This window comes from Phaenicophaeus curvirostris, chromosome 6 (assembly GCF_032191515.1).
Source record: "Phaenicophaeus curvirostris isolate KB17595 chromosome 6, BPBGC_Pcur_1.0, whole genome shotgun sequence".
NCBI classification, from domain to species: Eukaryota; Metazoa; Chordata; class Aves; order Cuculiformes; family Cuculidae; genus Phaenicophaeus; species Phaenicophaeus curvirostris.
The window spans coordinates 7,441,318-7,454,820 of NC_091397.1; the positions used below are offsets into that span (position 1 = coordinate 7,441,318).

A 13,503-nucleotide genomic window follows, 5' to 3' on the forward strand; every position below is an offset into this window, starting at 1 on the left:
AAGAAACTGTAATTACTGACATCTGATATTAATCCAGAATATTATTTCTGCAGATAAACTAGCATACCAGGAAATATATACAGCACTGGATCTACACATAGGGCAGTTTACTCCTTACAGGAGTAGCTGTAGGGATAAAGAAGAACACACAGCTGCTTTTTATCAGCTAAGTAGTAAAGCCAGGATTCAAGTCATTACCAATCCTTTATCTTTTCTAAATCATCTGCAATATCCAGTACAAGGGTTTAATTCATCTGAAGCAAACAACTAAGTTATTGTAACTAAAATATAACATAAGAGTAGTACATGAACGCAAAGCCAAGTTATATTTGCATGAAATACGCATACGTCATGTAGTAAAGTACATTTAAAACAAAGTTTTGTGACATATTTAAAAAAAATCCCATTTTTACATAGATGTACTTAAATAATAGAGTGTGTCTGGTGTATATATTGCAGTAAATAGCTTATGATGTGCTTGATAAGTCATCGCATACTATTCAAATTTAATTTTCACACATTCACTCCTAGACTAATGAATGTAAAATGTATTAATTAACCACTCCAACTGCCGTCAATTCTGACAGCCAACAGACAAATTGAATCAACTAAACCTTATACCGCCAGTAAATGAAGATGCAGTATCATTTTTTTTCTTTGTTTTTAATTCTGCTTATACTTAGGTTTTAAGCGCCCGTCTCCAACTGTTATTTTAACCAACTGCTGGATAATCAGTGCTATTTATGGTTGTGAAATTACAAAAAGGTTAATTTCTCTTGAGGCAATGCACACTATAAAATGACATTTAATTAAAGTCTTCACAAGTCGCATACAAATAATGGTCACATTAGCTGATGAATATCTAACACGTTAATGGCTCCCCTAATTACCACAAAACCAAAGGCAGCATAGTGCTATTAAAATACAATATGAAAAAAGTGTGATCAAGTAGGTTTTTTGATGTAACGACAGCACTCACCTTAATACTGACACAGTATGGATGGTAACACTGACCACATTGAGAACAGGCAAGCAACCTGCCCTCAGCACCCTGGCCAAAACTCCCACAAACCACGCACATATCCTGAAATGACAGAAAACAGTAGATTTTTCAACATATGCCAGACATAAAATTCTGAAAACATGTAACTATAATATCCAACTAGCTTGCTGCTTAATTTAACTCCAAACAGGGACATTCAGTTATTTTTTCTTATTAAAAGCAGAGAAAAAAAATGAAAACACAATAACAACGATCCTAACCTGATGGAGAGTGAACTTGTCACTGTTAGAGAAGAGGACGACTGTATTATGCATCGAGTTTTCTTCCTCATCTTTGTTAGCTGAAATATCCATAGTTGTGACCTATTAAACAAACGACACCACATAAACACCAAGCACGTTGCATTTTCTAAGACATGAGACAAGATGACACTTATTTTCTAAATATGTTGATTTTTAATAGTGCCAGAGAATACAAACGTTGCAAATATTTATTCATTCAGTATGAACTTTGACAGAAAGCTGCCTTAATCAGAAATTACTATATAAATTCACAATTTCACATGAGCACAGGTATCATCACTAGTTCATTTTTATAGGCACGTTCTCTTCCTCTCCTTTATTCACCTTTACACATTACCCCATTGCACTTCAAAATGGAAATGGAAGGAAAAAGAATCATTAAGCAAAAATTGGAATACTGTGACCTGTTTGCTCTGTTCCCTACTTATAAACACTGAAGTTGTTCTAATCAAAAACTTAATTGCAGCAATGTACTTTTGAGTATTAATTCAAAGAGCAATCGCAGAAATGTAATTTGTCTCATATTGCCTAAAATGTGGTTTAGCTAATGTTCCAAGTATGCTAGAGAAACAAGCAAGGAGTTCTAAAGTTTCAATAGGTAAGATACTCTCCATGAGCAGTTTCTTTATGAAGCTTATCTATCCTGCCCACAAAATCTTACAACAGCTGTTTTGATCTCAACCCATGAGGTCGCACAGCAGACAGCTGTTCTCCCTTTGATCAAGAGATTGTTACTCTGATGGGCCCTTTATCGGTTCAGTGTATACATGGACATACAGCTTCTCAGAAAGCAAAACAAGAAAAAAAGACTTCAACTGTGTTCTGATTTTCATGCAAGTCTTGCTCTGCAGAATGTGCTACCCATGAATTCAAATTAACAGGCCTAACTATCCACTCTCTGAACCAGTTGCAGCCATGGAAGTCTGGACAAGAAGAGCACACAGTTATAGAGCACGCTATATAAAACAACAAAGGCATGATAGAGAAATGTAACTGTGTTTCACCAGCTGATTTAATTTTATAAATGTGGATTACTTTAAAGACAGTTTAAGTCTTGCACAGATAGGTTTTTGTAAACAGTAATTTAAATATTTTACAAATCCAAACATCACTTCAGAGACAAATGTAAATACCATTACAACAGCTACAGGAATCCTCCTGATGTACTGTTACTGAAAAGCAGTGTTTACTGAGAAACAGCTAAGAAGGGAGTAAATTGTTAATCCATTCTAATTACTGTATGGATGAGAGCACTGCAGCTGTAACTAACTAATTAACCAAAAAGCACCCGAAACACCTCTTGATACATTCAGGGAGAGCTCTTCCCTTACATGGATTTCTACAGGTTCTACAAAGTTCTTGGAATTGCTTGTGTAAATGAAAGAGCAGGATTTGAAGGACTGAATCACTGCAATTTTGAGGCTTTCTTAACACCAACTGTGACCCAGGCTGGGTTAACCTGGAGCCATCTTCTTCCCCATTCCCAAGATATACCAAGATATCTCCAAATCTGAGTAGTAGTCCACTGGTCATGATCCCATGCTGAGTAAGAATCAGTTTGTGCAAAGGGGCTGAAAATACTCCATTTCAAATACTTATCTGGCAAAAGGCTGGTCTCTCCAGCCTCCATCCGCTCTATCACAGGACAGCCACGTCTCTGCTCTAGAACTCTGAAGCTGCCATTTACTTGACGAGTCAAAGAATCCAATTTCTATGGGAAATGGTGCAGTGTGACAGAATCACAGAATAGTCTGGGTTGGAAGGGACCTTAAAGATCATCCAGTTCCAACTCCCCTGCCATGGGAAGGGACACCTTCTGCTAAAGTAGGTTCCTCAAAGCCTCATCTAACCTGTCCCTGAGATGTTCATTCCGCATTTGTAGCAGTTTACCTAACTCAATATCTGCTGTTCAGTTACAAAGAGATTTAAGAGTTTGCTATACAAAAAACAGATGACAAATGATGAGTGTTCAAAAGAAATTATTACATAGGCAACAAGAAAAAGTGGTGCAGCACTGTATAAACTCAAACAGATTGTATGTAAGAACACAGAACAACAGCTCTAAAGAGTCTGAAGAATTACTTCATAAAGACATAAAAATGAATTAGTCCTTCTTTGAACACGAGGAACAGGATCAAAATCCGCAAGGCCGATTGATAATTAGACTTTAAAAGGAATGTTCAAAGAAGCCAAGCTCATAGCAGGAAAAAAACCCAACCTATGGATGTTTTGTAGACCAGATTTCCAACAGTTTTTCTTATCAAAATCCCTCTTCTTACAAGGAGCAGACTGAGGACTATCTAAGAGTTTTAAAAGGACTTCAAGTATGAAATAGCTTAACTGTCTATTGCAGTGAGCACCAACTTGCTTAGAATCACTTTGGTGCTGCACAGGAGATGGCAAATGTAACCATTGTTTTCTCAAACATTTCTGGAGGGAAGCTGTGTGCCACCCTACGGAATAACTGACTGGATCACAACAGAGAACTCACAGCCACATTGGTGAAATATTTTGCTGAAGAGTACAAAGAAGCTTTAATTATGGTAAATCATGATTCATCAGGGCTCTCTAAAGAAGTCACCAAGCCTAGGGACAGGGAAAACTGACTGACATAACTTACGCTGTTCCTAAAGTCTTTTGGCAAATTCCTTGACCACTGCTCCTTAATAGAAGGTAAACTGACAGAGAATTAGAGGAATGGTCCCTATATTGACACAAGACACAAAATAAAGAGTAAAACACATCACCAGTTTTCTATGTGGGCAAACAGCACTAGCAGCAATCTGACAGAGGATGTCTGCTGACAGGCCATGACGTTCAATGCACCCATGTGCTGTCTGAAAAATCCAGTGAGAACCAAAGTTCTTGCCAGCAATATCAAGATATTCAGACTAATAAAAAATGAAAGGCAACTGTGAAGAACTGCACAAGAACTTCATAAAGTTGAGTGCTGGGCTATAAAAAGGCAGCTGAAAGTCCAAAAAGTGAAAAAAGGAACATCAACAACATGGAATGGCTTCCATATAAGGAACAACTCAAAATACTGCGATTCTCCAGAGTAGCAAGGAAAGAGTAGAAGGAAAAGGAAGAGAAATTTTGGAGATCTGCAGAAACTGGGTAGGATGAATGGAGGAGGCGAATAGAAAACAACTTTCCTCTGCCTCTTCTGTAAAAGCACCAAGGAACAGGAACAAGGAGGCAGTAATTTAAACCAAAAGGCTAATCAGGTGTAGAACTGAAAAAGGCTAACATGGTTTCCAGAAGTTTTTCAAAGTGAATAGAGACAAATCCATGAAAGAAAGTTCCATCACAGGCCCACCAAGACAGGATTCTACCTCCTGTTCAGCAAGTCCCGAAGACACAAATGGCAGAAGTGTCTCCTTCTCGAGGCCTTTTCTGTTTCCACGCTCCTACCCAGGGGACCAAAGCTGGATGTCCAGGTAAAGAAACCTCAGATCCATTCTGCTACATTTGCTGTTATATTCTTAGGAACAAGCCTTGTTCTGTCCTTTGCTGCTGTTCCAGTGAGTGCTGCCTGTATCCAGTATGTTTTCAACCCAAGGAACTGGAAATATTCCCAAACTCCCAAGAGTTGTCCCTTCAAGCGGCAAGAGTAGCTTCAGGTCCATTAAGTTACAGTGTTCTAGTTCTTCATTACCAACACTTAATAATAGCCAGGCTTTATCAAATACCTCCGCTTTTTAGTGCTCTTTGCTTTTACACAGTACTTAAATACAAGAATTATAGTTGAATAAATCATGTTACATTAACAGACTGCAATACGACTCAAAAAATAAATGTTCTTACCCCTGGAATGACTACAGTCCCAACTCCATTTTTCAGTTTTGATCTACCTCTACCACCTCTTCCTGAAAGACCTGCACCACGTGGCCTTCGCTTCCCTGGAAATCCTGATCCGCGGCCCTGTTCAGTACAAGACAACAATTTAAATGCAACCTGAAGTTGTTCAATGCATCTAGGGAAAAACATAAGCAGAAAAATACCCTATGATTTCAAGTGCGTATGAGCGAAGTAGGCCATAGTCATTAAGTCATTGCACAAGTCACTGTGAAATATCTTTATCCACTTACATGACATTATATAAGCACCTTACCATTAGCGAGAAAGCAGCCAAAACTAGAAATGTTTATTTTCTGCTCAGGAAAAACTGGAAATACAGAAACGGGATTTTTTGCACAGTTGCAAAGTACCCAAAATAAATATCCTCTATTCTATGATTCATTTTTCTTTTCTTTTTGAACAGTCAGCTCAGACAGTTGTGGGATTTCTGAATAGGGTCTGGACACTTGATTACTTGCAATCACAGCCGCTTTTGTTACGCTATGAATAACAAACAGGAATAACATTCCAGGCAAACACTGGAATTTATTAGGACTCAATCCTGCTCCCAAAGCAAGGCAGGAGCTGGCTCCACCAAACTCTCTTAATTCAGCAGATACAGAGAGAGCCTTTTGTATCAATTATGTCAATTACGCTCAGACCAACAATTCCTAGAATACAATCTTTTTCTTACAAAATATCCACTTATTTATAGGCAGCTTCTTTCCCCCCTTCCTTATTTTAGATGCAGGCATACAGTTGCAGTGTTGTGTGCTCTGGAGTACTCACAATATGTTCAACTATGAGTAACTGTGGAAAAACAAGTATGTTTTTAATAATAACTACTTATTATTAATACTGTGACTTAGTTTGTATTTCATGATTTATTAATTTTTTATTTTTTTTTAAATTTCAAAATGGACTAAACACAGAGAATCCCTAATCCTCCTTAATACTTTTGCAGAGAGAAAAAGAACATATTGTCAATGTCCCTGAGTTCTGGCTGGTGTATTAGACACCTCTAAAACATGTTTCAGAGCCACTGATCTGTATAAATGACGATAATTATGGTATATACTCAAATAAGCATCTTTCCTACTATGAAATAAGCAATGAAATTCTTCCTTGCATTTCAAATTTGTGAATAATCTTGGCTTCTAATACAGTCCGACTCCATCCACAGAGTATCTAGATACTGTGTCTGTATCCAAACAATTGTTGGAAACTACTTTTAATACCAAGACAAAACATTTACTCAATAAAACAATGTTGACAGAACCACAAATCTCCTTGAGGATGGAGACACCAACAGACACAAACAGTCTCTGCTGATGGGAACAGGAGTTCCCTGGATGGAAAGAAGCACTATGGGCTCAGTGTTACCAACAGTATTTTTCAAATATGCCAACTCCTGTTTTAAAGAAGATATAAAGGTTCATGGTCAGAATTAATGGGAGGATCCAATATTAAAATTTTATTAACATCCATCTATTAGCAGAAAGAGAAATTAAACTGACTCGATTTACTAGTACACAACAAGGTAATGTAACACAATGCTGTTTTAGGAACTGAAAGGAAAGAGGGATGCTACTGATGGGTGAAGTATTTGTATGTACTAAGGTGAAACAAAAAATGTTGTTGTTACATATATACAGAGTCAATGCATAGGCACACACAGGACATACAAGCATCAATTTTTTAAAAAAATGTAAAGTCTTCTGGCACATTTCTTACTTTGTCTATTTCAGACCAGGTATCAGTATTGTTATTTTCACACAACTACTAACAGGAATAAGCACATACTTGTATCAATGTTAATGCTGAACATTAAGCTGAAAATTAATGCTTGAAGCAGCAAAAGCTAAACTAATGTCAAATTAAAATAAAATTAGCATGAGAGTTAATGTGAGACGAAAATAAATCATTGGGAAGCTACAACTATTTGTCAGATTTTCATCATTTAGCTTTTTTCCCCTTTATTTAAAAATAGTATTTCCATTTAGTTTCTTCAGGTGTTTTAATGGTAAATGTCACTGTGGATCCAAGCTTTGGTCCATCTAATCAGGTAGGAAAGTTGTTACTCATTCCCCCATAAGCTAAAAATGATGTCACTTTGAATCCACTCTGCAAGATTTCTCCACAGCAACAAATTTGAGCCACCCTTCAGGCCTCTGCTCCTTTCCATGCCTGGTTTACCTTAGTGCCAGGCTTAAGGACATTTTCCTTCTCAGGTAATTTATTCTGACAGCTACATAAAGTCAACCACAATAGGTGAAGTACTAAACACACACAAAAAATTGGTAATACAAGCTGTTCTTTGCCACTGAAAATCAGGGTAATGCCATCACACTGTACACTCTGGAAAGGATACATATTTTAACCTGAAAGCTCCAGAGTTTCAAGAATTTTTAGAGGCTTTAAACAGGAACAGAATAGAAGATTAATTCAGTTGTGAGATACAGAATTTCATCACTAGTGTCTACAGCAGAAAGATAGCAAGGGATACATGAAAATAAATTCAAATTATTTACCACTTTGATGCTCCAAATGGCACTGCCAGGAAGCTGTCTGGGTTTAAAAATGTCCCGACCTTCTGAAATGTCTGGGGACCAGGAAGGTGGGCTGACTGTATTATTGGAACTCCAAGCCCCCTAGGATACGGTAGGTGAGAAAATAGATGTATAAAACTTCGCAACATAAAAGAAAAAAAAAGCAAAAAAAGAAAAAAAGGCAAAAAAAAAAAGCAAGCAACAAAAAAATATCTGAAAAGCAAAGCACATGCAGGCATAAGCATTTCTATGTTAACGTAAGGAGTCAATTAGTTCACCAAGTGAGAGGAAGGTGGGAAATTTTTAGGTTCTCATTGAAGGACACACTAAAACAATTATTAACCTCAAAGTGATGGTTAAGTACAACAAAATGAGATTTATGAACAAAGCATAACACAAGCTGAAAGCAAGCAATCAGAACAAGTTATATCCCTAAATTTTATTGCATCAAGTGGAGACAGTTTGAGAAAGTAATATCCTCTTTCACACTTCAAATCACATTTGGAAAGAATCGATGGCCTTAGTCGACTTTTGAGTCTGAACTCCTGATAATCACAGCAGCAACCAGTCTGAGAAGTGCATGAAACAAAAGGAATATAAATAAACCATTTAAAAAAGAAAAAAAAAGAGAAAACAACAGCCATGGTATTAAAAAAAGTACCTCTTTCCTGCAAGTTTGCCACAAATAAACGATTATAAAACCCCACTGGTTCCTCACACAGGTGTTCTCATGTCATACTATGGTATCAGATGTTAATATTTTTTGTATACATGCAATAATAATATACATCCACATGGAGTACCTACAAGCTATTTTAAACTACTACCCCTATTTATATAGCTCCCATCATGGTGAGATATTGTACAACTCTGTCACAAGAAATATTACAAAACAAGAAGGAAGTGCTAGGATGGACAAGAAAAACACCTGCTGAAGTTCCTAATACACTTAAAAATCTGTGTAAGACTTCCTCGAACCCTGTGTAAGAGACAGCCATCAAAATAACTAACTACATTTTCAATTTACAAATTAGAATACTTAAAGGATAATGCATTTTTCTAATCCCAAGTTTGTAAGAGTAAGAAACAGTGACTACCAGGATGAGAAGAAACCTTCTCGAGAATAACATTCCATAGTAGAATCACACAGATGATAGGGAATAACCTCACGCATAGTAATAATCCTGACTATTCACACATGCATAACCGTTCACAGAGGCAAGCCTAAACACATTTACACTTTTGAATACTGGTCTATACAATAATAAGCACTAAAATAGATGAGAAAGCTTTGGAAAGTGGGGGGATTTTTTTCTGAAATGATAAGTTTTTCCATCAAGAATACGTGGGAAACAAAAACTCATCAGAAGTATACTCATTTCAAACTATAAATAGGTATTTTGCTAACACGGCACCGACTGAAAACAGGACTACCCTCAACAGATTTCAGGCTAGAAGGATCACGGGCAAGATCTCCCTAATCCCTGTAAGGCCCAGCCAGGTTAGCTCAATCTGCTGATGAAGGTGAGGATGAGCTACACCTTGCCTACCCTTGAGCAGATGAAGAAAAGCTCATATGATGCCTTCTGCTTGCAGAGTTGTGGAGGCAGTAACCTCCACACAGCTCGGTATTCAAGCTGGAACAATAGATCCAAAAGAAAAAGATTGTCACTGACCTAAAAGCCTAATTATGCATAACTATTGTGTTTTAAAAATGCCAACATTGTCCAAGTGGTACAACCCTCAGTATGGACATGCTGGTGTTCAGCATAAATCTGCTTTCTAGGAGTTTAGCTACTCCTAAATTACGTTTAGGACAAACGTAATTTAAAAGTCAACTTCCTATCATTGTCCAGCCTTTGGAAAAGGTGTTTCAAAAAAAATACTCCAGCTGAACTGCTCATGCCAGCAACATCTCTGCACTTGGGTTAAAGTAAATATTGCTGCAGTAAACAGCTTACAGGGCAATAGTTTGCTCTCCCAGTTTTTTGCTTGACTTCAGTTACATGGACAACTCAGCAGATCAAAAGGATTAACAAACTCTAACGGGGTAACAGGGCTGAGCAGAAACCTTCTGCACCTGCCAGGCCACAAACGGATGGGACTCCTTGTGTACATCCAGGATGTAAGGGCATAATATTCCTGACACAACATGGGCGTAACCACACCAAGTCAAAAACGGGCAAAAAAGCAAGCAAACTTCCACAGAAACAGAGGTTTGGTTCACCTACCCCAGCACGTTCCTGGGGTGACTCTTCTGAAACACACATCGCTCTACCAGTGCTGAACCACCCTGGGGTCCCTGCACGGTCACCAAAGGTAAGTGGGCGCTTGCAGAGGGCAAAATGCTGCATGGGATGGAAAGTGTTGGACAAGTCTCACCCTACTTCTCTCCATCAGCTCTGATGTGAACTTCGGTCCAAGTGACTACAGCTGTTCTGCAACATCACAGGTACCCGCGGTTGTGTAAATCCTACTCCTCAAGCTTCTAGCAGCTTCCACTGGGCAGAAATGGCAAGGCTGATTTTGTCATACCAAGAGCACTGTAATTTATTCATCAGTTCTCTGTCAAAACCTCATGTTTTTCCTAAGCACTGTCACATCAGTGAGCAACTGCATCAAGGTCTGCAGCAAAAGGAAATTTACTTTTACTACGCCATCCATATTTTTAATATCGCACAACATTCCATTTTAGCAAGATAAAGTTAAAATTTTCATTGAATTTTAGCTACAGTTTCCCTATGTTTCTAAAATTCATAATGCACAGTAAGTAATGTTCTTATAAGGCAAGTCACAGAAAATCTGTACAGCAACACAAAGAATGTCTGTGTATTGTAGAAACAATCTTTACATCAGTTTGTAAGGGAGGCAACGTGCTGGCTAAGGGTCAGAATTCAAGATATCAAACATGCTGAAAATACTTAATCAACACCTCAAACTACCTACTAATTTTGGTCATACAAAATCATTTTGCTTGCAAGATGATTCACTTCTCCAGTGATTAAGTATATTCAAAAGATTAAAAAGCTAATAGAATATTAAATCTGAGTGTGAAATACTTGGTCTTGCAAAACAAAATGAATTGTATAGGATTCATGAACCATATTGTCAAGAATTAAATTGGAAATTTAATCCAAGTTTTATTGTAGATCAGAAACATTTGAATTCTTGGTCAGATAAACTTAATTAAAAACACACAGTTCCACAATACTATGAACAAATGAATTACATCAAAGAGATGCATTAATTATATTTTGGCTTTTAATTAATGTCTATTACCACCCAACACTGAAGAGAAAGTTCTGTTCAGCACCACCGCAGTAATTATGTGCTGTGACAGAAACAGGAAGCTCTAACTCTCCATTGTATTCCCGAGTCCTCGAAACTGAACAACAGCTTCAAGTAAATGATAGCAAAAGGAAACCCAGTGTCAGTGAAGGTCAGAAGATCTCACTAAATTACCACCGGCTGTGTTCAGCTGCTTAATGCTTCAGGAAATCTACCGCAATTGCCAATGCACAAACCTGGATTTGCATCTTAATATTCAACATAATTTTAGGGTTGTGAACAAAACTTAATCTGTTCAAAATAGACCACCCCTCATAAAAAAACCCCATTAAAACTGTAGTAAAAACTAACCCTTCTTTGATCTTTTTCAAAATCTACCACTACGAAAACATACTTTGTGGTACCATCTAACTGAAGACAGCAAAAAAAAAGCCATAATACCCCAAAAAGAACAGACATGGAAACCCTTCACTGCATTTTTCAGTGTGATTTTAGAAAATCGCTTAAACCACATAGACACATGTAATGAGCTGTACAGTAGTGATCACCAGTATCTTCAAAATGAAAATTAAATACCTCTAATCATAGTCTTTTCCATGGAATGCATTCTAAAATAATACCTATGGTGTAACAAAACCAGAAGATTACTATTTTCTCTTCAATATTATTATATAGAACTTGCTCAACTCTTTATCCATCAGTCTTACTATGCTGCACACGTTGTAATGCCCTCCATTTACTGACTTCATATTATGCTTTCTAGTACACAGTGCTGGAGCAAGAACAACTATTTCAAATGTGTTCAATTCAGAGACACAGAACATACCCGATACCATATAAAGTACAGAATCATAGAATGCTTTGGGTTGGAAGGACTTTTACAGGTCATCTAATTTGACCCCCCTGCAAGAGCAGGGACATCTTATATTGTTTACCTCTACAGGAAAAATACCCATCTTTCTTGTGAAGACCTATTTCAAACCAGGTATACATCAATTTGCAGTTTATAGGCAAGGATGGAGAACCTGCGTATTCCATGGAGAAGACACTGCACAGACACAACTCCGAGGACAGCACAGCAGAAACTTCATCAGGCCAGCAGCTGCTAGTGAGTAGTTCTGATCCACAAACAACTACATTTCAGACTTATGTAAGAACCAATTCGGCTCCACTGTGGAGAAGGATAACTGGAATAGAATACAGCCAGCTCATGGACCAAAACCCATGCACAGTAGGTGAGATGTTAAGCCGGGCAGACATAGGGTCCTCTAGCCAGGCTGGATGCAGATCTAAAGCTCACCTGCAGCTGAAGGTATGAATACTGTGCTGTCCTTCCAGTATCTGAAGGGAGCCTACAAGAAAGCTGGGGAGGGACTTTTTACAAAGCCTTGTAATGATAGGACAAGGGGGAACGGCTATAAATTGGAGAGGGGAAGATTAAGACAAGACATAAGGAGGTGAGGCACTGGAACGCGATGCCCAGGGGAGTTGTGGATGCCCCATCTCTGGAAGTGTTCAAGGCCAGGTTGAACAGGGCTTTGTGCAGCCTCATCTTGGGCAGCCTGAACATCTCCCATGGCAGAGGGCTGGAACTGGATGATCTTTAAGGTCCCTTCCAACCCAAACTATTCCATGATTCTATGATCCTAACACACACTGACAGCAGAAGTACACCTTCCTGATAGTACACTGACACAGAACAAATCCATTCTCCAAAGTGGGACAAGACTGTACCAGCAAGAGCAAATCTAATCAACCTACATGTTGATTTATACTCAGCTCCCTGTGTTTAGAGGATGGATTTTCTCCTGTTGGTTCTAACCAAAGTAGTGATGCCTGCAAAAGCACGAGCTTGGAGAGAGGTGGTGACGACAACATCACTGACAGCACCCTGGATGGGCCTCTTGAAGCCTTTTCATGCTGAATGTTATCTTCACAGTTTGAGAGATGGGTTTTAGTCCTTCCAAAATAGGAGTAATGCAGTAGTGTGGCAGACACATTACTAAAGCCTATCACAAGTACAGACTATAAAGATCCAACATAAGAAATCACTTCAGATAATGCGCAGCTCTGTATTCAATAACAAAACTGAATAAGTATTCAAATATATTTTATTAGCAATTGGATTAATAAATTTTGAAGAAAGGCATAACCACTCATCCTACTGCCTGGCACAATACATTAAATTTAATGAGAACAAATCCAAATCTGAAACTATTCCTTCACATGGATTCCCCTGACTCCAGTGAGGCATGTATATAATAAAATTGTGGAGCAATACATTCAGGATCCAGAGAATTTTTTTTCCCTATTCTTCTTCCTATGAAGTTCCATCAACCCACTGCAGTAAGTTGGTTTGTTTGTTCCTTTTAAACAGGAACAGGACATACCAACAAGGTGAACTACACATCAAAAGATTTAAATCCAGGAGAAAATGGGAGAATATTGCCACCTGTGGAGACTGGCTGATGTTGGCTCTTTATGAAGTACCTATTCCAAACTTGTACAGTCCTGGGCGAGC

At 38.1% G+C, this 13,503-nt stretch overlaps 1 protein-coding gene across 9 annotated transcripts in view; it reads right to left on the bottom strand.

The window, feature by feature from the left end:
• The window catches only part of KMT2C (lysine methyltransferase 2C), a 218,921-nt gene that overhangs the window by 70,769 nt on the left and 134,649 nt on the right, over positions 1–13,503 (bottom strand). For 8 of the 9 annotated variants that reach the window (XM_069859268.1, XM_069859276.1, XM_069859273.1 and 5 more), the window contains 4 exons: positions 7,677–7,796; positions 5,113–5,229; positions 1,264–1,365; positions 980–1,084 (listed from right to left, as the gene is read on the bottom strand). In XM_069859268.1, the coding sequence (XP_069715369.1) occupies positions 980–1,084; positions 1,264–1,365; positions 5,113–5,229; positions 7,677–7,796 (444 nt within the window). The remainder of the gene's footprint in view (positions 1–979; positions 1,085–1,263; positions 1,366–5,112; positions 5,230–7,676; positions 7,797–13,503) is intronic. The other variant, XM_069859274.1, reaches the window with a different exon arrangement.